Below are 26,958 nucleotides of genomic sequence, written 5' to 3' on the forward strand. Positions count from 1 at the left end.
GGTTCCCAATTCTTTTTAATCTGTCTATCCAATGTGTATTTATATAAAATGAAAGCCTCAGACTCAAATTATAGCATCAAAGAGAATCTATCAACAAATACAACTTCCTGGATTACAACCACAGAGAAGTTCATCATGAGAGTTCCTGATGGATGCTTTTGGACCAAAAGATCCATGTGCAGACAGGTGGATCTGTAAGCCCATAAAATGAGCTTCTATGGTCTCTATAAAGCAAGAAACAAGACGACAAAGATGACCTAGTTGTTGAAATTGAGAAGTTGAACTTAATTGAAAACATAGGATTCAATAGTCTAATTGTTTTAGCCACAGGAGGAAGTAAATTATGGTGTTTGAGGGTTTAGATATTTTATTCCATAATCCACCTAAGGAGAAGTTAGGTACTGCAACCTTAATTAGAAAATGACAGTAGATCTGGAACTTTACCAATTAATTATGTGAGATAAATGGCTAATGGAAAAGAAGGCCAGTTTTAACAAGTCACCTTAAGTTTCAGTGATATTTGCAAGCAAAATTAATTAATAAAGTAATTAAAATTTGTTTAATGAAGTTAAAAATGAATTTAAATTCCTAGTCTTTTAAAATACACAGAGAATGGCTTAAAGACTCTAGCTCAGGATTAATTTCAACTAAAATTTTATTGAGTTGTGAGACTCTGATGAGGCAAGTCTAAGCTGAGAGAATTCTCCTACTTCTCAACCTGTGGATGGGAGAAACACAGATATTTACTTGTTTTCTCACTAGACAGTTATTCCAAACTCTATCTGTACAAATCAAATATTGTAGCACAGAAAACTCTCAACAGACAGTGTATCCTACACATTGTTACTAACGCAACTTCATTTGCCTAGGTGATCTCAGTATCATTTCTCCCTATAGCCAGGACACTCCTTTTGCTGGCTGTGTCAAACCTGCTCCTTTGGGAGCATGTGACCACCTCACCAAATTCCCTTGTGTCCACTGGAAGCCTGTATCGATGTGTTGTTGAACTGTCACACTACACCCATGATCTTGCATCAAAAGTGTTCATCGATTTTGTAGGTAGTATACTCCCTTTAGGTTTGTATTATGAAGGGGCAATTAGAAAATTCTACTTATAAAACATAACCCATCATGAATCAAATTTCAAATGCAGCATTTAATAAGTAAAAAATAGACCTGATTACATGAACAAGGAGATTGGTAAGTTTCATGAAAACTTAGACTTGTAAAAAAAGAAAAGTAGTAAATGTTCAATTTTTATCAACAAACTTTAAAAAGAAAAACATGTAGACTGAGGATGTTTGTTCATTTCCTGGCCACCCAGACCTAAAATAAGCACACAGAAATTATATCAATTGCAATACCATTTGGCCAATAGCATAAATAAAGTTCTAACTATCTCTTACATCTTGAATTAATCCATTTCTATTATTCTGTGTATTACCACGAGGCTCATGGTTTACCCGCAAGGATTTGGTGCTTGTCTGTCTGGTATTACATGGTGTCTCTCTCTGTCTCTTTCTCTCTCTCTCTCTCTCTCTCTCTCTCTCTCTGTCTCTCATCTTCTTCTCCCTTCATCTCTGTTCAGATTCCCTGCCTGGTTTTACTCTGTTAAGCCACTAGCCAAAAGCAGATTCTTTATTAACCCATGACAATAAAGCAAATTCATGGCATACAGAGAGGAATCCCACTTCAGCATCATATTTTGATATGTAGTCCAAAAAGCATTGAATAAATACACTGTGAAATCCTGTCTTTTATGAAGGGGTGCTATTGAGAAGGGTGTTGACACTTAACAGTCTATAGATATCTGCTGTAGAAAAATATCTTGTAATGAATTGTGTAAATAGAGTAAAACTAAACTATGGAAAAACCATGTTAAAATGAAAAAAAAAGTTACTCAGAGGCATATAAATGCTGAGAATTGATTTGTTCTTTTTAATTCTCAAGGGAGGAATGTATAATTTAACTTGGAGGACAGGCTTAAAATGAAAATTTATTCTGTATTTATAGTGGATATATTTGATTGGATTAGGATCAATCAATGAAGTTAAAAACAAAGAAACCTCAGTTCAGATTTAAAACTATGAAGCATATGACATTAGGTTGCAGGGAATAGATCCCCCTTGCCATTCTCACTCACTAGTGTTCTCACTCACTTTCTTTCATGCCATAGTCAACTCTACACCATATATAAGAATTCATCACACTTCTACAAATTTACTAATTGCCAGTATTAAAAATATTCGTTTGAACTAATTAATTCTTTCAGTAAATGTAGTCTTATATTGCAGTGATCCTCAACCTATGAGTCATGTCTGCATTGGGATTGCAATGATCTTTTTACAAGGGTAAGGATATCAGATACCCAGTATACAGATATTTACATTGCAGTTCATAACAGTAGCAAAACTACAGTTAGAAAGTAGCAACAAAAATAATTTTATGGCTATGGATCAGCACAACATGTGGATCAGTACTAAAAGGTCACAACATTAGGAAGATTGAGAACCAATGCTCTATAGACTAGTGTACAAATATTTATAAACACTTTTTAAAACCTTCCTTTCTTCATTAGTTAAAATTTGCTTAGAATTTTATGATTTTGTCATCATTAATAAAATTATATCCTACTTTTTATTCTGTATTTTTTATTGATTTTTATTGAGCTCTACATTTTTCTGCTCCTCTCCCTGTCTCTCCTCTGACCCCTTCTACCCTCTCCCAAGATTTCCATGTTCCCAATTTACTCAGGAGATCTTGTCTTTTTCTACGTCCCATGTAGATTAGATCTATGTAAGTTTCTCTTAGGGAACTCATTGTTGTCTAGGTTCTTTGGGATTCTGGTTTGTAGGCTGGTTTTCTTTGTTTTATGTTTAAAAACCACCTATGAGTGAGTACATGTGATAATTGTCTTTCTGGGTATGGGTTACTTCACTCAAAATAATATTTTCTAGTTCCATCCATTTTCTTGCAAAATTCAAGATGTCATTATTTTTTATATGTTCTTATGTAATTAAGGGTAAATATTTAATTTAACAATGACTGGATAAAAGAATTAGACAACTCTGTGCCAACAGTACCAGATATTTTTATCTATGAATATGCATGCATTATTTTATAGCACTCACTTCAAAATTACAAAAAGTGATATTTGAACCTTAAGATTTAGAATAGTCTTGGTTAGTGCTTTAATTTCCAAACAACACAAGAATACTAACGATGGTTAGAGTATTGAAAAGTAGAAAATTATATTACTTATTCAAAAAGTTAGAAAACGCAGACAGATAGTTTTTGCTTCATTCCTTTATTTTTACTTATCATTTGCTAAAATAATTGCTATATATAAAATTAGTTACTGATATGGTCATAACTGTATTTATTCAATATTTATCCCAAATAAAGAAACCTTTGCATTTTTTCTAGAGTCTGACGTTTGGTGTGAAAACTTGTACGCAGAACCTAATGTCAAGCACCTGCCACACTGCTTCTATCTCTGCTCCAGGAAACAGTGAGCAAGTTCACCAAATAAAAGTAGGTTTCCTCCTGGTTTTCCCCAAATCTGAAGTAATGTACAGCATTTTTGTGTTGTGTGGATTCTGGAACCACAGCAGGTGTGGTAATCTCAGAGACAAGAGAAGGGAAAAAGAATCAACAATCATAATACGGTTGATAATTTCACTCTAAGACAAAGGCTTGTTCGTATGATAGCATGGCAATAAACTGACCATCCAGAGACGTTTTCACTGCGCATTTCCTGTGGGTTTATTTTTATGATGTCCTGAGAAGCATTTATATGATATGGAGTTTCCTGGTTGACTATTCATTTATATATGTGTGGAAAAGGTGCAGATACACAGTCTTTATGGAATAATAAGCTCCTCTAAAAACATATTACTTAATGACCATGATTCATTTCTTTTTCATTTGAAAGACTCTCTTGTTTGTACTTCTGTTTCTTCATTATTTGTGAAGAGTTCCACAGCTACTCAGTTTCCTCTTATATCTCAAGTGAATATGAGCAGAAGTGGGGGTTTCTCTCATCATTTATATTACTGTTGATGATAAACTTTGCTACGATGAGGACTGCATATCTTAGCACCTATAACATATAAATGTTTTAACATCTTTCCTCCTAGTTTCTGTAATAAACAATATAACAATAATTTACACAAAACTTTGAATGTGTGCTTGTCTCACACATAAAGTTTGCTTCTCCTTCATGGTCACTATTAGTACCAAACACCTAAACATAAGTTCTTCTTAGGAATAAGTGTGAGTACAATAATGGTAATTCAAGAAACAAGAGGTATAGGAAGACGTAAACATTTGCTCAGATCTACTTATCTAGAATCTTCAAAAAACATTCTATTGAAATTGATAAATTTAAGCTCCACAAAAGTTCTCTATATATAGTCTTATTAGGACCATGAAAAACTGAGGCTCTAAAAGTTTATACAGAGATTATATCATCTGAATCCTAAGAAAGAATATGAATCTGAAATTCATTCACTTCAGACATTCGATTCTAAATCCTAGACGACAAAGATCCAAGTAAAGGATTTTACTATCAACGTTTGGACTGTGCCTTTGTTTCACATACCTTCCATGTCTCTTGTCAAATGTCTATGAGATTCCCTCACCATTTCATTTTTATTTCATTACAAGAACAGTATCTAACAGACAGGGCATCATTATATTCATATATTTTCTGGCAGTGAATACACATTTATAAGGTCAGCATTTCATGCTGGGTTTAAATGCAACACTGTGTCTTTGCTCTTTTCTGGTATCATTAAAAAAATGGGATGCAATACTAGAAGCAAGAAGTCATCTTATACTGAGGGCATTATGATTCTGAATGTCTTCTTTCATTGCACTTATATTTTAATGTTCTCTAATGATATATAGAGCACAGGTACATGAATGAAATAACAATTGTTTCATCAGTGTGAAAATGATTTGGGCCACTGACCTTGGACAGAGTAGTCATCTGTTTTATGTCAGTGAAGTCCCACAGAAACCTATAGTGCTCATGCAAATCTGGTTTCCCAGGGACAAGTGAAGTAATCAAGCAGAATAATCTTACCTTTACTACGGACAGTAGAGTGTACAGTGAAAACATGATCCGCTTGACATTCATCAGAAATCATTGTTAAGGAAAAAAATAGCGATTCCATTTGAAAAAAAAGTTATAGTTCGGTGACAGAATATTGTTATTCCCATATTGTACATCATGTACTTAAAAGATTTTATACATTCCTTTTAATAAAAAATACTGGAGCTCATGACCTTCATTAAACCTCCCTATATATTAACCCTGCTGTGTTTCACTTATTTTAATGAGATATTGTTATGATTGTTTAGTCGGAAGACCTTCTAAAAGTGACCATCGGTGTTTGCAAGCCTGGGAAGAGCCTGGGAAGCACATGGTGGCTGCAGTGACTGCTCTTCCAGAGACATCTGATGTCACGTTGTCAAGACCTAAAGAGTTGGAGGAAAAAGTTCTAGTCCTTTTGGAGGGACTGAAGACCACACTCAGTAGGGTAAGTCCACTCACTCTTCAAATTTCTTTGCCTATCTCCTGCGTGAAAGAGGTGGTTTGTTTAAATAAAAATAAATTTTTCAATACTCATTTCCAAAATTGAAATTTTATATATACATATATGTTTATTCAATTCATTCACAGCATTGCCAACAAGGAGAAGCCATTTGTAAATCCTATCTTTTTTGGTTTCTTTACTGAGAACTACAAAGCCAGTATTCTCAATAAAAGCAGCTGGTCCTCCTAGTTACTCAGAATAGCTTTCATAGATGAGATTGTTATTCCTAACCAACTCAGAAAATCTTCTAATGATCATGCCTGGAACTCTGAAACCTTGACAACATTGTGGAAATATTTGATATTTTCAAGGATTTGGGAAACTAAGTCATATGAGTAACAGGTCAAATTTAAAGAAAGAAGAATAAAAGACCATTCTGTGTAAGCCCAGAAGAATGAATGATTCCTCAATAGTGCGCTTTTTTGGACCTTTTTACAAATACATGTATACCATGCAAATATTTTCCAGATTCTTTTTACTCAGTCTACTCCTGCATGGATATCCCTCTTCTGAAGCCAATGAAATATAAAATACATAATATGTATTATCATATGATGCCTACTTTTCGAGGGCTATTACCTTCATGCCTTAGCCCATATACCCGAAGAAGCCTGTCTATACTAATATATTTTCTAGCCAGCACAATACAATCTTTATTATTCTTACAGAATGAGGCTAATTAAATGGCTCAGTTTAGAAATGGCTTCCTTGCTTGAAGGAATTTGATTAGAGAATGCACATAAAAATAAAAAGGTGGAGTGACTACTCCTTGATATCCAAGCATTAGGAAGACAGAAAGACAAAGGTCACTGGTGAGTTTTCACTAAATACAAGGTATCTCAAGAGAACTAAAATAGTGGAAGAAAGAAGTCAGCAGTGGATGTTTAAACAATGTTGACTTCTAATCTTCTAATGCATGTGTTCCCTTTTGTTTTCCTCCTTTCAATATTGCCATATTGTCATATTCTCTTTATGGCCACTGTTTTTCTTAATTTTAATCACATGTGTATATATATACATATTTGCAGATTTATGTGTATATATATATATATACATAGTGTTACTTGTTGCTGATACATATGTTTTCAACATTCAACATTTGCTTTTAGACAACTAACTGGTGTGTATTTCCTTAGATAAGGCTATTTATCTGACCTTCAACAATCTTTAATTGCCTGAAGCTCTTTGTGTAGAGTTGGTGGCTTTTTAAACATTCTATAAGCTGTTCAGATACATTTATGAAACATCTATGAATCTTCCTAATAACATTTTTATTTTTGATCATCTTTAATTCCACTTTCAACAGATTCTGCGTATTTTATGGTTATGTACTAATATGCATCTAAAAATACCTCATCTTATATACAAGTTTATGAACATCCTACCCTCATGCTCCAGTTATTAATGTCACAAATCAGGAAAGGCAAATTTCATCTGGTCTTGTAACATTTCTGCCTTTTCTCCTTTCTACATGTCAATGCTTCTGACTTTTTCAAAATTCAGTAGTTAAGGATAAATGACACATGGTGCTATTACCCAAGTGCAGAATAAAGTGACTGAGGCTCAAGCTACGTTCCTCTGAGAATCAGAGGCTTATGCTATGGGCACACTAGTGTCTCCCCAACATCCCCAGTGTCTGTGCATAAAGAGACAGTTCTTTACCATGAGCATGCCCTGGCTAGGGACAGTGACTAAGGCTCAAGTTAAATTCCTCTGAGTATCAGGGGCTTCTGTTATGAACACACTACTGTTATCCCAACAGATCCAGTGTCCATGAAGTGACAGTTCTTTATCATGAGATCCCCTGGCTAGGGTCTGTTCTCTTCTCCCCAATTCCACACTGGTGATGTGTTTTAGTCTCTGCTCTGGTTTTCTCATCCTGAAAGCCCACTACTGCAGAAAGCATTAGTTCACAGGATGCTTCCCTCTAACGGATGCAGGATCACTGCGGACCTCTCTAACTGGAAACTAAAGCACCACAAACAATACTATCATAGATCACTCAAATGTATACTGGCTACATCTTCAAGTTGTTTACTCGACTGTAGTAATAATCTATTCTCATACATTCAAATGTTGATAAGTATCTTAACTTCCACATCGTACTCACTTACTAAGGCAATTGGAATTGGTTTTTTATTTAGACCTGTGAATATCTAATTCACAGGTGTTGCCTGAGTTCCCAATAGCAGCACTTATTTCTACCTGTGGAGTTGGCATTAAGTCTATTAAGAAATTTGATTTTAAGTTTTATTTAATTTAATTTACATGTATGAGCTTTTTTGCTTGCATGCATCATAGATATATCTGTGAGCCACATGTGTACTTAATACCTGAGGAGGTCAGAAGATGGTATTATATTCAGTGGAATTTATACTTATGGGTGGCTCTAAAGCACCATTTGGTTCCTGGAAAAAAGAAGTTGGACATCTACAAGAAAAAGTGTACTATCTACTGAGCCATTTCTCATCAAGTCCTTTCTTTCTGGTCTTTGGGAACTTTGCAAAAGAGGAAGTAGAAAGCCTTTAAGAGCCAGTGACAATCAAAAACATCAAGGAAAGAAGGCTTTCAATAAACAACAGGGGATTTCAATACACAACTCTAAGACAAATGTTTGATCCCATGATATCGTGTTCATAATTCGCCTGTGCAGAGTGTCATGTTTTACCATGATAGTTACTTTGGCATCATTCTTAATATTATCTGTACTGTTCTAATCTGAATTGGACATTCCTGGTTGAATATACTTTATTATGTATGTGGAGAATTGACAATACAGTATTGTTTAAGTTATAATACTAAACTTTATTCCTCTGAAAGCATATTATTGGTTGTCTCAGTTTTTCATATTCAAGAATGTCTTGGTCCTTTCTTGTCATTACTTATGCAGCCCTTCATAAAAAAATAGGTGAAAGGAGGACTCCTTTATATACTTAACTTGTTATTGATGATAACTTGTGGTCCTGATGAGGACTGCATACGTTCACATCTGTAACATAAATTCTCATGTTTTTTTTCTCTCCCTGTCTCTGTCATTACCTGAATATGATTTACTGAAAACTTACACACACATGTTACACATATAATCTATTTCCCCTTCGTGTCCATTACTAGAACCAGAAACCAATGAACAAACTATTCTCATGATTAAAGTGTGATTATATAATAACGGTAAATGAAGACAGAAGAGGTAAAGGTCAGAACTTGCTCAGATATACTTATCTAGAATCCTCGAAATTCAGTCCATGGGCACCGATTCATTTAATCCTTATAAAAGTTCACTAATGTGAGGTATTCTTAGGACCATACAGAATTGAGGCTTCAGCTCTTTATAGAGCTTATAGAGATAGCATCACATGAATCCTAAGTAGAATATGAATCTGAGATTTAGTCACCTGAAACCTTCATTCCTAATCCCTTGGCAGAATAGATTCAGGTAATAGATTTTGTTATCACCACTTGGCCTGCATTTCTCTCCACAGGCTATACATATTTCCTGTAAACTGTCCATTAGATTCTCTCAGCACTTCAATTTCATTACCAAGACAGTAGCTAACAGACATGGAAATAAGCAATGTAAATCAGAGATGGCATTGAGATATTTTTCTGACATTGATCACAGACTGAGCAGATCAAAATTCCATTGTTTTTGTCACTGATAGTGACATTAAAAGAGACATTGATTCATTTTCCTCCTCCAGTACCTGTCAAAAGCTGGTTGCTGAAGACAAGAAGATGTCGTCTCTACTAAGGACACTGTGATTTATAATGTGTCATTTTCTTCATTGTACCTCTATTTTAATATTTGCTAGTTGTATATGAAACACTATTGCATATGAGTGATCAGTTGGCTCATTTGTGAGACAGTTGATTTGGGCCACTGATCATTGAATTTGCTGACATCTGTTTTATCCCAATAAAGTCCTGTGAACTCTTCATGTTTCTAAGCAATACTTGGTTTCTAATGGACAATAGAAACAACCTAATAGATAAATCTCTCATAGAGTTCAGATGATAGCATGTACATTGAAAACAAATCAAGATCAGTTTGACATTCACCAGAATGTTAAGGTCTATTTTTCTTTGAGCAAATTGTAATTCTTTGAGAAAAAAATAGACATTTCTATAGTGCACATTATATGTCAAATAGATTTCTATATTCTTATTAATAACAAAGAGGTACTGGAACTTACAACCTTCATGCAGCCACCACATTTACCTACCCCAATGTGTTTTACTCATGTTAATGAAACTTTATTTAATGCTGTATACTCAGATAACTAAAATTGAGCATCATTGTTTTACAAATCTCTGAAGTACATGATGCCTGCACTGTGTACTCTTTCAGAAACATTGTTGAGAACAAAAGCGTTGGAGGAGAGATTTCTAAGACTTTTGGAGGAATGAAAACTGTGTGCAGCAGGGTAAACCCACTACTCTTCACATTTCCTCGCTTATCTCGTGCCCAAAAAGGTCATTTCTATGATGTGAAATAAATTTTCTTATACATTTGCAAGAGTGTAATTTAAATATCCAATTCATTCAAAGCCTTGACATTAAGGAACTGCTGTTCAAAAGTTCTTTTTCAAAGATCTTTACTGAGAACGTCACACACCCATGATTGCTACAGGAAGTAGGTGTTCCTCAGAAACCCAGAAAGTAGTTTTTTAGACAGAATGTATACCCAACTCAGTCCTGCCTTGGAGCCATACACCTTAACACAATTATGGAAATTCTCACCATATCTAAGAATTATGGAGAAATACACCATATGGAGAAAAGACTGAGTTTTAAGACAGAAGAATGTAAAAATTTTCTCCTATAACCCACAAGTATGAATAATATGAAAGGGAATTGGCTGAGAATAAAATAACCTTCTTACTGTCCTTTAGTCAAGTCAATGTCAGTACATTTTCCTCGTTCTTGGTTATTCATTCAACTCCTTATGGATATAACTTTCTGCGTCCAAGGTATAATACCAGGAAAGTATTTCCCCACTCAGGCCTAGTATTAAAATGCTAATGTCTTTATGATACCTTGGCCTATATACATGACAAATTCACATTTCTAATCAAGCTCTGTGCTCATAAATTTTCTTTCTAACATTTATAAATTTTTACCGAATGAGCCTAAGAAAATATATCACAAATGCCTGCTTTGCTAACAAGAGGTTCTGAATTGAATTCCAGAACCTACATAAATCAACAATGTAATGAGTGCTCCTTAGAACTCAAACATTAGGAAGGTGGGAACATGAAGCTCCATGATGAGTCTTTGATTAAAAAATAGAGATGTCACAAAAGAATAAAATAGAGGAAGTCAGAAATTATCTGTTGATCTATAAACAATATAGATCTCTGATTTAGAAATGCAAGTTCATGTCTTACCATAGATGAGCAAAACCATGCACATACATGCTTCTATATACACACCCATGAAGGGAATGAGGACCAAATAATGGTACTAATGTAAACAATCCCTGCCCTTTCCATGTTTAGGTTCAGCCTGGAGCTGTAGAAAATCACCATACATTCTGGTCTGCACGGTCAGACTTGTAGTCTAATGAATACACTTGCTATTTTCACTTTTTACCCTGTGCCATTGCATGAGCAGGAATCACATAAGGTTGACAATTATCTCAAGGGTGAAGTGCTGAGACGTCCACAGTAATAACTGCTAAGCACACATCCATCTCTTCTGTCAGTGAGAAGGTCCGTGAAGATCCAGAATTTCACACCACCATTTCACCTTTACTCTTTGGTGCATTCCTAGGCTTGAAGGAATTCTTTTTACAAAATAAACTTCAGCTCCTTTAGAAATATTGTACTTGATTGAAGATGATTGAACTTAGAACCAAAGCAAGATTTTCTTAGTAATCAATTGGTCTGTGCTGTGGGACAATGGCTTTACCTTGTAAAGATTTATTTCTTGTACTTGTTTAATAAAATGTTGATTGGCCAGTAGCTAGGCAGGAAGTATAGCTGGGGCAATGAGAACAGGAGAATTCTGGGAAGAGGTAAAGAGTCAGTCTACAGTGGTCACCCAGACACAGAGGAAGTCAGACATAGAGTAAGCAAGATGTGACTGCCTCACCGAAAAAGGTACCAAGCCACATAGCTATCACAGACAAGAATTATGGGCTAATATAAGTTGCAAGAATTAATTAATAAGAAGCCTGAGCTACTAGATCATTCAGTTTATGATTAATGTAGACCTCTCTGAGTTTATTTCTGACTAAACAGCTGAGGGACTGGGTGGGACAGAAACCTCAGTCAACAAATGGTGTCCAACGTGTGTGTCCAGGACTGCATCCAGGAACATCTGAGAGTACTTGAAAAGAGATTTCAACCACAGGTGCCAGTTGATTACAAGTTTTCCTCAACTCTGGTTATTTATGGGAAGGTTGACGCCGAACTCAAACCTTGAGTTTCTGTGATTTCCACTCAACCTAGGAAAACAAATTTGCTACAGAAAGAGGGTTTGTTTCTTTCTTTATCTTTTGAAGAATTGGGGAAGAGAGAAATATGTAATTTCTTTCATTCATACCTGGGGCTATTCTACAATTTATAGTATACATCATTCCTATGTGTGACTGTGAATCTGATTAACTGGTTCCTTCCTGAGCACTAGGGGACATGGGCCTCAGGTTGTTCTTTTTTTTTTCTGTAGACACACTGGAGTTGGGATGTAGAGTCTTCATGCATTTAAAGTGCCAGAGTTTTTGAACTCAGAGGTAGATAATGGACACTTCTTATCTCTTTTTGGATCTCAGGTTTAAATTCTAACTGTCACATATCTTTTAAAGGCATTAAAATGTGTAAGTTATAAAACAAAAGGGCCGGTCTGGTAGCCTGGAATGGCAGAGTGACGATAGAGTATAGACAACTAAATAAACCAGTGTCACCCATCCAAACGGAACTCATCAACTTTCTCTCTAGAGGAAACAGTTGATACATGTTTGAGTCCTATTTTGAACTGTATTAGAACCCGTGAACTTTTTATTATCCCAGACAGGTGCTGGATTCCAATGGCAATTTGCACTGTCTTGTATCTAGCATCTAGTCACCATCTGTAAAATTTTTTTGTACAGTTCCAGTATCAATGGTGATTACTATTTTGAAAATGTATCTTAAGAATAATAAAGACGGGAGTTAAAAAAATTGTAAGAATATAACCATCATGCATGGCAAAAAGTGTACTTGTAGTCATACGTTTATTGTACAAAATTTCAGTATCTAGGGTCAGTTTCTCCCCTAAGATTAATTGAAAGGGGAGGTACATAATGCCTGTAATCCATACATTCTACTGGTATGCTCACTGATTGCAAACCACAGCTAAATGGTTAAACCACACAGCTTAAACAATTACATGGTGATTTCATGACATGAAAAATAATTATTCTTAGAGTGATCTAGTGATGCTGATTTACTTTCATAGTGTCATAGGCATAATGAAAGTTATTTCAGAAGGACCATCACTATAGCTACTAGTGATACATATGTTAAAGTTATCATCAAGCCTGGAAAGTGTGTCCAGTTGGTAAACACTGGAATGACAGTTATGGTTTCACTGAAAGACTCTCTGATATGATTTAGGACCAACCTGCCAAGAAGAAACCAGTGTTTTATATTACGAGAGAACCCAAAAGCATGTGTGTTGTAGAATATTCTTTTAAGGTGTGTTACCTTTGTTTATGCTCTGGAACATTTGTTTATTGATGCAAAGATGTGTTTGATTAAATAAAATTCAACTGTGGCCAGGAGGTTGCGACAGGAAGTTGTGGGGAAGAGCCAGGTTGAGAAGGTGAGGTGGTGATCTAGGTGAACTGCTTTCTACTCAACCTCTCTTGGGAACAGAATTTTGCTTCACATAGTGGCATTTCATTTGTATTTAAAAAAATAAAGGTTAACAAATAAATCAGGGAATAAGACAGTCTTAAAGACCAGGCAGTGGTAACATATACTTTTAATCCCAGTAGTCAGCTAATTGCCATAGAAACCAGGTGGTATACACCTTTAATCCCAGCCCAAGAAAGAATTATAAAAACTGGAGGAGACAGCCACTCAGACACAATTTCATTCTGAAGTTTCCTGAAGGCAAGATCACCATTTTCAGACTAAGGTATAGGTAAGAGCCAGTGGCTGGCTGCTTTGCTTTTGTGGTCTTCAAATTGAAACCCATTATGTGACTCTGGGTTTCTATTAATCATGCTTCAACTTCAATCTTTGAATCTTCAGTTCTTTAGAGGGACCTAGATTTTGATAAACTTCTTTTGTAGTTTTGAGGGTTCTTGTAGTTGAACCACTGATAGTGTCTGTGGAGTAGTTTTGTTGACTAGGATAGCCATACCTTAAAAAGACAGCAGCAATTAAGAAAAGGGCATAGCACTTGTGCCCAAGAAAACATAGGTGCCAATAATGCTATTATAATCAGAGTTTTGAGAAATGGACATGCATGTCAATGTACTTTCTAAACACTTATTATTTTCATCCTATAGATTATGTAAGCTTTCACTGACTTTTTGGTAACACTTTACAATGTTTGTTGATTACTGGGAAAAGATTTTTGGTCAAAATGCCAAAAATAATTGACTATGACATAAATATGGGGGCCCAATACTGGAAAAAAATCATGTGCACTTACAACCTTATGAAAACTTAAGGAACATTATAGAAGACGTGACAGAAAGAACATAAGACCTTGGAATAAGGGAAAGGTATTAAGGAATAAGGTTGCTTCACCTGCCAGACAAAAATATGAGTCATCTCAGAACAGAGATAACGTTGATGACTTATAAAATAAGTTGGACAACAGAGACATCATGGCCCAAAACAAAGCTGTTTAGAGAGGTAGGGTATGGTAGTACTAAAGAGGATGTAAATATTCCTGAAGGAGCAGATAATTACACCATCAGCTAGATATATTGCTTCCCTTTGTGCTCAGCTTTGCTCATCTTTGCAGACTGTATATATAGAAAGGAGTGTTCGGGTAAGGCAGAACTCAAGTGAAGCAGCTTTCCAGAACTGCTGAGGAGACTGAGGAGCAACTTCTCAGAGATGCAGCGATCTTTGTGTCAACGATGTTCCTGTACGTAGCCCTTCGCTCATATTCCTCTGAGTAAGGTTTATAGATGCATTATATCCAAGATGGTTCTGGATAGTTCTTACAATTCTTTGTTGTCGTTGGTGCTGTATCTGTTGTAAATTGAAATTTATTCATGCTTCACACGCAGACACCAATGCTGCTGGAGCTCCTTCCGCTCCTTCAGCCAATAGCCACTGAGATACCAGCCCATTGGGGCGTGGTCTCTCTCGCTTTAAAAAAGCAGCAGCTGTCCTCCACTCTCTTTCTGGCTTCCGGCTCCGCTTCCAGCTCCTAGACTCCTTTCCTGTTGGCACAGAGGGGCTGCTGTCTGGGACGGTAATCTGTAAATTTTTTCCCCTTTGAATAAATAACCATTCTATTAATCATAATTCCAAACAGGTGTGGGATTGTTTGTGACTTACGCCTTCACACCAAACACAAGAGAACAGAGAACAACTTTCTAGAATGTAATTTCACAATAATATTTGAGGACAGTGGTTGGTTCTCTTTGAGAATGTTCCCTGTGGTAAAGAAGCATGAAAATGCTCTGAGAAATTTTGTATGGTCGAAATTGACATGAGGATAAAAGGTGGATTTTTACAAATATCTAAAGGGAAATGTTCTTGAACACCTTCCCGAATAAGACATTGCTCAACTAAAAGTGACTAGCTTCCTAATTGGGAAATCAGTCTTTACTGAGAACACAAGATTCAATAACACAATTGTCTCACCTGAAGAAGGTAGAAGACATGATCTTTTGATTTCAGAGTCTCTTAAATCTATTTTGTTACTTGAGTGAACCTGAATAAATGCTCAGTTATAAAGCCTTATGCGGGTAATGATGGAAGATTTGGATCTTTAACTAATTAATTACAAGTCAAGTCTTGTAACAATCAGAGAATCAAGCATGTGTTAACAAATCAGTCTCTATGTAGATTTTATTTTTATGAAAAATGTATTGATGACAACCAGAATTTATTTTAAGGAAAGTTAAACAGAATTATTTGCTATTTTACTTTATCTTTTTTAGATTTTAAAAAATACCAATCCAAATTTCCACTGCTTTTCTTCCTTCTATTCCCTCCACACATCCTCCTATCCCACCCCCTCTAATCCTAAGAGAGGGTAAGGCACTTATCTTTGTGGAAGGTCCAAGGCCCTCCCTACTACATCTAGCATGTGGGGGGTGGGGTAAAAGGAAGTGGAGAAAGGGAAGATGAGGGGAGAAGGGGAGAGTGTGGGGAACTTGAGGGAATGAGATAGTCACAATGGAGGAAGAACAAATATGAGAGCAAAGAAAGAGATACCTTGACTGAGGGAGCCATTATGGGGTTAACAAGAAACTTGGCTCTAGAAAAGTTCCCAGGAATCCACAAGGATGACCCCAGCTAAGACTTTAAGAAATCAAGGAGAGGGTGCCAGAATTGGCCTTACCCTGTAGTCAGACTGAAGATGATCTTAAATATCAACATAGAACCTTCATCTAACAACAGATGGAAGCAGAGGAAGAGACCCACATCGGAACATTAGACTGAGCTCCCATGGTCCAGCTGAAGAGTAGACGAAATGAGAGTATGAGCAAAGAGGTCAAGACCATGACAGGTTCATCCACTGAAACAGTTTACCTGAGCTAATGGGAACTCACCAACTTCTAGGAAGTTGGACTTCCCAGGAATGGGAAGGAACAAGCTTAGGACCAAATTAGTCCCTCTGAATGTGGTTGACAGTTGCATGGCTGGGGCAGACTGAGGAGCCACTGGCAGTGGCACTGGGATTTATCTATAATGCATGTACTGGCTTCTGGGGATCCTATACTCTTCTGATGTATTTACTTTATCTTATACTACAAGCATCCCTAATAAGCATGTTACATAAAGTAAACTCTTCTTTTTTACTTTTGAGATTAAATTTGGAATATTTCTCCCTTTCTGTTAATTCTTCCAAACCCTCCTCTATACCTCTTCTATACCTCTCATTGCTCTCTTTGAAATATATTGCCTCTTTTTACATTAGCTGTCATTACTTATATGAATATATAATAAAATATATATTACTAAATAGAACTGCTCAGTCTGTATACTATTACTTGAAAGTAAGTGTTTAGGGCCGATCATTTGGTATTGCATAAACAAATGATGTGCTTTTCCCTGGGAAAACCATTTCTCTTCTTCTCAGATCACTTAGTTGACTTTAGCTCTTTGTGTAGCTGTAAATTCTTATTTTTACTATTCTTTAAAGAAATTAATTAATGTAATGAAAATAGCCATTATTTTTATTCTATAACTAAAATAGTGTTTACTTACAATGCATGTTATACAAATTTTTGAATATTTCAAGATTTAGAGTATTAGTATTTAGCTGTGTTTCTGGGTACAAATTATCAGAAATTGCCTAGTTATATGTTTGCTACATTTGTGCAAGGTTGTATGAAACTTAAGTTTCTTCAAAATATACTTTGTGTTTCGGGAATTGTTTAGGAGGGTCACAAATGATTAAAAAAGTATGAGAAGCAATATTCCCCAGGGAACACCTCACCAGTTGGTTATCTGATACCAAATAGTAATCCTTGAATACATATATACAAGTAACATTATATAAACTTAACAGGTTATATTTAGGTTATATATTAGGAATATATATGTATACATATGAATATAATAATAATTAATGGGAAATGAGTCCATGAATTTGAAAGACCAAGGAGGAGTATATGAGAGAGTTTCAAGGGGTAACAGAAAATGGAAAATAATATAATTATATTATCATCTTAAAGCATGAAATAAATATTTTCTAAATCATACTAGATAAAAAATGTATTTATGATATTTCTTTTTGCTTATTGGGATCAGCCGTATTTAACCCCAAGTTTGGACATTTGTGCTTCTGATTTTTCCCCTGTATTAGGGCTCAGATGAATAGAAATGAATTTGAAATGTTACAAATCCTATGAGATAGCTGTCTAAGCATGACTTATTGTGTTAAAGAAATGTACATTTTAACACAAACTGCATTATAGCAATTATAACTTTCAGTTTGATAAATATTTGAATGAGTATATTCGAATAATATTATACATAGCAAAAATAAGGGAGGGGAGATTTAAACATGGCACTTACATATTTCAAACCTCTTGAGGCCATAACTATGGATATGTTAAAGTTCTGTCTCTGACCACGACTGAACCAACAAATTGATGAAATCATCACTTATCATTATCAAATATTTTAAAGGGAAGTGTTTTATATAACAGGAAAATAGATAATATGAAGTCTTCTATGTTATCTGTAATGATGTGTAGAATGTAAGGTTTTCTAGGATGTATGTAATCAAAGACAAAAGCATATGTTCTTCCTTGTAATAAGCGAGAATGATCTTGGGTGGTATGGAGGCAGGTTCATGGAAGTCTCTACCACACAGATGCATAGTGAAACACTATCGGTGTACACTGTGGGAAAAGGTGAGGCAACAAGTCTGTGGTGCAGGTGTTCTGACTCTCAGCAGTTTTGGTAGCACTGTGGGGAAATCACTTGCTCTTGCCAGCCTTATACAGCCAATAGAGTTTGAAGAAAATACAAAGATCCTGTGAACTCACAGATCAAGTTGAAAGGAAAAAGATCAAATGGTTTGTTAAATGGCAAACATACAAGATTATCATTGTAAGCTGGAAACTCTAGGCTATAACATCATTTTTATGACAGAACTCTCTTCCTTCTTATTGTCAGTAATCCAAAAAACATGCTTCTATTCTCAACAGGCATGAAACCAAAGCAAAGAGAACTGTGCTCCTTGTGACATCAGTGTCCAAAATGCAGGCATTAAAAATTTAGTTTTTAAAGTTACAGAATCCTAGAGGATGTTATAAATTAAAATGAGCATGAATTCACAAACTATTAAAATAAGTGGCGGACTAAATATTGTCGATCAGTATCAATGTACGCTTAAATGTTTGCAAAGTTGGAAAATAATTCAAGAAGAGCAAATCAAAGATGTGGGAAGTCACACAACTCTCAAATTACATTTTGGGGAAATATTATCTACATTTTCACCGTGAACAAAGCTTATGACCTACTGCAGTTATATACAAGCAAATCATGAAGCTCAGGGATTCCAGAATAGACAGAGCTTGTTAAATAGGTTAACTCATGTAACTTCACTTAAAAGAATCATCAGGTGTAATTTCTCTTTTCATAGCAGTGATGTTTCAACTTCTGCTAGTGTCAAGCCTCCTATGGGAGTCCGTGGTCCCCATGCCTATGTGCCTTGACTTAGAAGGATACAATGAGTTGTCCATTGAAGAAATCTTTGACCATGCCATTTTCATTGCTCAGTACACCTCTAACCTCACCACACAAATGTCTGAGGAGTTTGTAAGTACTTAATTTCCTTCTGGTTTCTTCTCTAGAGGGCTCTTCAAAAATTCTACAGATTAAACAAGAAAACATCAAGGACAAAATTTCAAATGATATGCCTTCCTGGGGTTAAAATCTATGTATCAGATATTGAGAAATGATACAGGAAGAATGGATAATTTGATGAAATCAGAAAGACTTGGAAAGATAGATCTTTACACAAATATTTTATATAATTAGTTTATTTTTGTAAAAAGTGATTTTCTCTCAACTCTGATTTATGACATTAAGTCTGGAAAGTGAGATTGGAGAGGAACTCTGGTTTGCTAGTATTGTATGGAGGGTCTGGTCTCCAGGGTCATTCTTTACTCAGAGGATATGGAGCATAAGAGATGTGCATTGCAGAGACTTGTTTGGATGGAATAGAAATGAACTAATATGAAGCCATATAAAGAAAAAACAACAAAAAACTGTCTAGTTAAGCCTCCAGAGAAAGGCCATCTATAGATTCCAGGTGCTAATTTCTAATGGCATAAGGAGTGCTAGTTTAGAAAGGAGATGTGATCTCTTTCTAATGGAGATACAAGTTCTGATCAGAAACAACATGGGGAAAACAAAGATAACTTCAACACAAAATTGGCCATTTTGATAATATGACTGTAAATTTCTAAGCAATATATATTTCCATTCTCCTTTTCGCTTGCCAGTGTTTGTTTCATTATATACTCTTCATATAATCTTTCAACTTCACATTATTCCTGCTATAAAAAGCAAATCACATAGACAGGATTCTTTCAAATGAAGTCACAAGAGTTAAGCTGTCAACGATTATACTGACAAACAGGCAATGAGTATATTGCCTCGATATGTAGTTTGAGAGGTGGATGACTTCCTGCATTTTTGGATTTTACAAATTTAATGATTGTTAGAAAAATTCTATGTTTTAATAAATATCCTAAGAAAAACTTCAATTGATCATCTATTAATATTAGATAATACTTTTAATCTTCATTCATTTTTGCTATGTTTTCTTTAAAATATGCCTAGATATTTTATTTTAGTTAAAATATAATTGTATCATTCATTTATCTCCTTCCTTTCCCTTCTTTGTCCTTCCATACTTGCTCCCCTTAATCCCTCTCAGATTAACAGCTTCTGCTGTTATGATTACTGTTTTGTTTCGTACATACACACACACAGCCTACTGAGTGCTTTTGATGTTATTTTACTTATGTACATGATCTCAAACACTTTGTGTCATATAACTAGGTATAGGCTCGGGATTCATTCCTAGAAACGTCTACCCTTCAATCAGTCATCTTTAGTTGTCAGTTGTTCTTTGTCTAGGAGTGGGAACCCCTGAGATTCCCCCTTTGGTTTTTATATGTCTGTTGGTGTTACTATTGTTCAGATCTTCATAAGGTAGTCGTTTTCTTGTGGTATCATGTGTATAACTTCCCTGTCATTTCTAAGAGATCTCATTGCAGACTTCCTATTTTTCTGGCTAATATAATCTTTCTGCTCTAATTTGTATTGTTTTCTAATTTTCACAATCAATTTTGACATCATCAACACAATGGCCTTACAAGTTTATCATGAGTTTGGTATTACCTAGACATAAAGATTTCATGATAAGTGAGGAACAACTATAATACCACAACACATAATTAAAACAAATATATCTTCTTAGACCAACAACAAAAAACAGATTCATAAATATGGATACGCAAGTTGTGGCAGTGTCAAAAAATGACCCCCAAATAAAGTGGTACTATTAGGAGGTGTGGCCTTGTTGGAGAAACTGTGTCACTGTGGAAGTCAGATTTGAGTTCTCAAATAAGCTCAAGCTACACCCATTGAGACAGGTCACTCCTCAATGTAGCCAACACCATGTCTGCGTGCACACCTTCATATTCCCCACCACCGTGATCCCCACTATGATGATAATTGACTAAGCCTCTGAAAATGTAAGCCACCCCAATTAAATGTTTTCCTTTACAAGAGTTGCAATGGTTATGGTGTTTCTTCACAGCAATAGAAACCCTAACTAACACACTAGTCTGTATTCACTCAGCTCACCTTATAAATAAAACATGCAAAACCTTTAGTATTTTAGACTGTTAAAATTTGTATGACTTTCTTTCCAAATTAATTTTCAGGAATGGCAAAAATAACAAAGGAATAGTAAAGAGTGGGAAAAGTTAGGTGGCTAGAAATTGATACTAAAAATGAAATTGTGTATCTATTGGGAAGAATATATAAGTAGATTGTTTGCTTAGTTATTCAGTTTTAGGTAAGGCTTATTTGTTATAAACTGCATATCTATAAAATGCACTTAGGTGCACTTATTTAATTCAGAACCTCCAATAAATTGAAATGTTTTATTATTTCCAGGATGAAAACTTTGCCGAAAGCCTGGGGGACAAAGCCAGGAACTCCAGCACCTGTCACACTGCTTCCCTTGCTATTCCAGAAAACAATGAACAAATCCAACAGACGCAAGTAAATGTTCATTCCTGGTTGTCACCAAAACAAATGAAGCAGTAAAAAGGTTTATAGTGATGTAGGTTATTTCAGGTATATTGGAGTGGTTTCAACATACAAAAACAAATATATAAAACAGAGAATGAACCGCCCCAAAACAATAGCATTTATACAGCTAGCAAGTCAGAAGCTAAAACTAATGCTAATTCAGACTGTAGCAGATTCATAAATGGTCCACCCACAGGACAACTTTTTTAGGCAGTGCCGTGCTTGTAGAATTGTGTTTCCTTTAATCTAAGTTAGATCTTCATGGATAAATTCATGCAAAGCTGGTATAGATACAAATACAGCTACATATATTATAATAAAAGGCTCCTCCACTGCAGCATATTTCTTAACTGATCAGAATGTTATTTCTTTCTAAGATTCAATATTCCCCTATTTTTGTTTGCTTTTTCATTGCTTGTGCATTCCTTCCTGACAGCTCTGCCTTCTTCTCTCTTATAATTAAAAATCAGCTAAACAAGAGGCTTTCCTCATACTATATCCTGTGCCTCAGACGAAACTCTGTTTTGATGAGGTTTACTTATTTTGGAAGCTGTAATGTGTAATTTTTATGGTCTCTACACTGTGACACCCTGCCAGAGTAAATCTCAATATAATTTAAACTAAATAAAGAAGTATACACATATCATACACATAATCTGTTTGCTTTTATTTTACTAGTAGTAGATATCACCCAGTTAGAAGGTATTCTCATTAATAAAAATATGATTATAATGAAGCAAGAAGAGAGGTAGGAAAGAAAGAACATTTCCTCAAAGCTAGACACTTCAAAAAGTGCTCTGCTGATACTGATGCACTTAGTCCTCAGCAAAGTCCAGTAAAACAAAATACCATTAGGAAGATTATGGAAGGAAGCTCCAAAAGGTTACACAGACCTTACATTAGTTGCATGCCAGACAAGAATGTGAAACAGTTCTTCATTCACCTCAGAGTATCATTCCTAATCATCATGCGGAAGTGCTCCCAGCAACCTGTTTTGCCAACACAATTTGTCCCTCTTCGTTCTTTTATGTTCTTTAAACATATATAGAATAATATTTACTTGGATTCTTCCCTATTGTCCAATATAATTACTACTAAAGTTGCTAAGAAACATCAAAGTAAATATTTTAAATTGGCGACAAATATCATGTGTGATACTGGCAATGAACACACACTGGTTGCATGTGTGTGTGTGTGTGTGTGTGTGTGTGTGTGTGTGTGTGTAAAATCCAATGCATTTCACATCAATGTTGCTAAAAGCAAAGATGTTCTTTTCATGTACATCTCCATAAATGTGCTACTCGACCAGCGGCCAGGTAAAGGAAGTAAAATAAAACATGAAAAGTCTATTTATGAATGTGTTGTTTTCTTTATTGCTGTTTTAATATCCTAGAATAATATAAAAATTATAGGAAGATATGAGTGAATAATCTGATTTTTTAGTACAGGAATGGTTCAGACCATTTGTCAATGATAATACTGGGGTCTTTTTATTTGAATCAGTTACTGTGGAAACACACCTAGCATTAACAAAACTTTGAGTTTTCATAGACAAGGGAAATAACCATATACAGAAGACCTCATAAAGAGGCCAGATGATGGAATGTAGAGAAAAAAAAAACACATAATCAGTTTGGCTTCTCAGGAAAAAAAAAGATTTTTTATTTATTATTTGCTTTTATTTTAACAAACTGTAATTACATGTCTCAAAATATGTATTTTTATAGTATGTAATTTACCATATCATTTTCTATATACTTATTAAAAACAGGTAGATATTGTAGTTCAGCATGACTGTGCAAATACTACATGTATCCACCATGTTTTATTTCACTTATTTTTAACTTGGTGTTCAAACATGATTGATTAGTCAGATGACCTTCTGAAAGTGATGATCAGCATTTCACGAGCCTGGTACCACCCTCTTGAACACCTACTGCATGCAATGGCTGCCCTTAAAGGGGCCTGTGAGACCATGCTGTCGAAAGTCAAAGAGGTGGAGAAAAAAAATGAAGAACTTCTAGAGGAATTGAAGAAAATCCTTGTCAGGGTGAGTGTTCTCTCTCTGTCTCTTTCTTTTCTTTTTTCCTTTTTTCCATGAAAAAGGTATTTTGTTGCAGTGAGAAACAAATCCAAAAATATCTAATTTTCAAGCATTAAATATAAGTTTCCCACATCTTAACAGTTGTTACAGCATTAAATTTAAGTTTCCCACATCTTAACAGCTTTTACAGTAGGGAGTTGTGGACATTTCCAACATCCTGAGGTTCCTTACTAAAAAACTCATATACCAGGAGATGCAACAGAAAAGCAGTCTTACAGTCATTTGGTCAGTGTCTCGATTTTGACTGAAAAATTTTATGTCTAAATTTTCCTCAAACTTTACTCAAAATTATAGGGAATATGGACTAGGACTAAGGAGATCTATCCACAATATATAGAAGCCTTCTTTCTTTTTATTGCCCTGAATACACATAAGAAATGTACATGGTGATTTATGCTTTCAATTCCAGTACTGGGGTGTGAGAGATCTACAAATACCTGGTAAAAAGAAGAAAACCTATGTAAAAAGAAAGAAAGAAAGAAAGAAAGAAAGAAAGAAAGAAAGAAAGAAAGAGAGAGAGAGAGAGAGAGAGAAAGAAAGGAAAAAAGAAAGAAAGAAGACAGAAAGGAAGGAAGGAAGGAAGGAAAGAAGAAAGAAAGAAAGAAAGAAAGAAAAAGAAAGAAAGGAAGGAAGGAAGGAAGGAAGGAAGGAAGGAAGGAAGGAAGGAAGGAAGAAAGAAAGAAAGAAAGAAAGAAAGAAAGAAAGAAAGAAAGAAGAAAGAAAGGCAGGCAGGCAGGCAGGCAGGCAGGCAGGCATGGTATAAGACACCCAAAAAACTGTATCCAAGTTGACCAGTGCATTCAAATTAATGTCCATAAACACTATGCACATGGGCATTCATGTGAACACATACTAGAAAGGAACGTATAAGAACTACTGAATACTACAAATAATGCATGTCTACCTGGTGATTAGGTTTATCCTGGAGCTGAAGAAAATGTCTACCCTGCTTGGATGGGATTGGCAGAAGTGAAGTCGGCCAATGAAGATACTCGCCATTTTGCTCTTAGTAACCTGTTCCATTGCCTTCGCTGTGATGCTAATAAGATTGCCACTTATCTTTTGGTCCTGAGGTGCAGAGTCATTCCTAACAACAACTGCTAAGCATATACCCATTTTGCTACTACTAGTATTGCCCTTGATAATCCAGACTATCAATGCTTCTTTTGATTCAGTATTCGTTTGTTTTTGTTGCTGTTGTTATTTGAGACAGAGTTTCTCTCTGTAGTCCTGGCTATCCTGGAACTTACTTTGTAGACCAGGCTGGCCTTCAACTCAGAGATCCAACTGTCTATGTCTCCTAATTGCTAGGATTAAGGGTGTACACCAACAACACTAAGCTTTGATTTTTATCTTTTGCATGCATACATGGGTATAATGAATTGTTTCTTAAAAAATAAAAATTTATTCTTTAGAAAAGTTTTTTTGTTTGTTTGTTTGTTTGTTTTTATGGAACTTCTAGTAGTAGGAGTTGGGCTATCTCTGACTTTTTCTTTTTACCTGTTCTTGGGATCCTTTTCTTCCTACTGAATTGCCTTGTCCTAACTTGATATTAAGATTTGTGTCTAGTCTTATGGCATTATACTATGTATGCCCTGTTCGATTGATATCCCTGGATGGTCTGCTCTTTTGTAAGGGAGACAGAGCAGCATTGGATCTGTGGTATAGTAGAGGTGAGAGGGCACTGGGAAGAGTGGGGGGAGGGGAGGCTGCAGTCAGAATGTATTGTATGATAGAAGATAAATAAAATGAAAAAATGTCAAATTCAAAATATCACTGTTAATCAGTAAATCCACTTTTAAAAGAAGATAGAAATTTGAGGGTAGGCTTTCAAAAAACTGCTCTCTACAAGCAAATTTTCAGTCTACTATAAACAAGGTAAGTACTGTACAAGTGTAGTCTCCTTAAGTCTCATAAATTGTAAACATTGCAAAGCCCCTGTTAGGACACAAGTATGGAATGACTTGCATTTCTCCAATAACAGTCCTCAACCATGCCCCCACTTAGCACCATGGCAGACAGATTCCACCTGTTCAGGTCACTGCAGCTCTGACACCTCATCTCAGTCTCAAGTTCCTCCGCACCCTCTCGTCGTCCACCACTCATTAAGGTCACACAGCAGGGAAGGCAGAGCTCATCTATTCTTACAGTGTGTCTGCTTCTCTCCCCTCTCTGCTTTGTGAGCCTTTAGCTTTCTCAGATTCAGATGAGGACAAACGAGAAACAGTGACACAGAATTTGACACCTGAAGTGTATTTCAACTCTGGCTCAAATTACATTCTGCTGAGAATCATGTGCATTTGTTTAGGGGACACAAGGGGATACCAAAAGGACAAAAAAAATGAAAAGAAGTTTTGGGAGTTTCAGTTGGACTTGTGAAAGAAGTTTTCATGAATATGCACACACCTTACTGAATTTAATATACTGCATGATGCTGGAAAAGATTCAAAGTATTTCAAAGCACAATAAGAAGATAACTGAACATCTATAGATTTACATACCAGTATAAGGGCTTTGAGATGCAGACATGAAGGTTTGATGGAATACAGATCAATAAAAAGAAGACAAATAAATACATAAAAATAAAAAGATTTAATTAATCTAGAACATTTCTATAGAATCGGTAATACAAGTAGGAGGAAAAGAATTCAGGGAATAATCCCAGACGTCTTTAAGCAAATACATGACAACTCCTTGTTTTCTGTGTGCATCACTGCTACACCGGGTAAATCATGGTGAAGACTGTTTTGCAGCATAGAGGATGATTAAAGAATCTGGAGACTGTTTATTTATTCAATGAGAAAATAAAAAATCATCACAATTTAAAAGAAGAAAATGTCATTGGAACTAAATATTAAAACTATTAATCTAGTTTGATGGTTTGTAGGATTAGGGAGCTGATATGAAATAAAAGGGTGCTGCTTGAGAATTAAGTTGAAAAACCATTTTGACCTGGATTTAAAAGGGTTCTCTAGAGTCACAGAGCTTATGAAATAAATCTCTCTCTCTCTCTCTCTCTCTCTCTCTCTCTCCCTCTCTCTCTCTCTCTGTCATACATATATATGTATATGTAGTCATTTCATATAAATATATGGAAATTTGTATGGAAGTTTATTGAAATGATTTACAGGCAGCAGTTCCAAAAATGTTTGGCTATATTAATAGAAAGTCCACTTCTTTAGAAGAGCAGAAAAAAAAGAAAGTCCAAGAATCTACGAGTTGCTCGGTCACACAAGGCTGTGTGTCTCAGCTGATCTGGGTATACTGAAATCCTGAAGAAGTAGGT

General features: G+C 35.4%; 1 protein-coding gene across 1 annotated transcript; it reads left to right on the plus strand.

Moving 5' to 3' along the window:
* Nucleotides 1-1,184: 1,184 nt before the first annotated feature.
* Nucleotides 1,185-24,910, plus strand: LOC125396341 (prolactin-like). Its single transcript, XM_048428176.3, has 7 exons — nt 1,185-1,200; nt 5,368-5,546; nt 18,003-18,144; nt 18,879-19,054; nt 21,431-21,538; nt 23,439-23,618; nt 24,588-24,910. Exons 1-7 carry the CDS (start codon nt 1,185-1,187, stop codon nt 24,774-24,776), a joined length of 990 nt encoding a protein of 329 aa, XP_048284133.3. The 3' UTR covers nt 24,777-24,910.
* Nucleotides 24,911-26,958: the final 2,048 nt, after the last annotated feature.

This window comes from Myodes glareolus, chromosome 14, assembly GCF_982192425.1.
Source record: "Myodes glareolus chromosome 14, mMyoGla1.1, whole genome shotgun sequence".
Classification (NCBI taxonomy): Eukaryota; Metazoa; Chordata; class Mammalia; order Rodentia; family Cricetidae; genus Myodes; species Myodes glareolus.

Coding starts and splice junctions, on each gene's coding strand:
- LOC125396341 (XM_048428176.3), top strand. Junction 5,547..18,002: donor TGAAGACCACACTCAGTAGG/GTAAGTCCACTC, acceptor AAGGTTTTCTAG/GATGTATGTAATCAAAGACA. Junction 21,539..23,438: donor AACAAATCCAACAGACGCAA/GTAAATGTTCAT, acceptor ATGATTGATTAG/TCAGATGACCTTCTGAAAGT.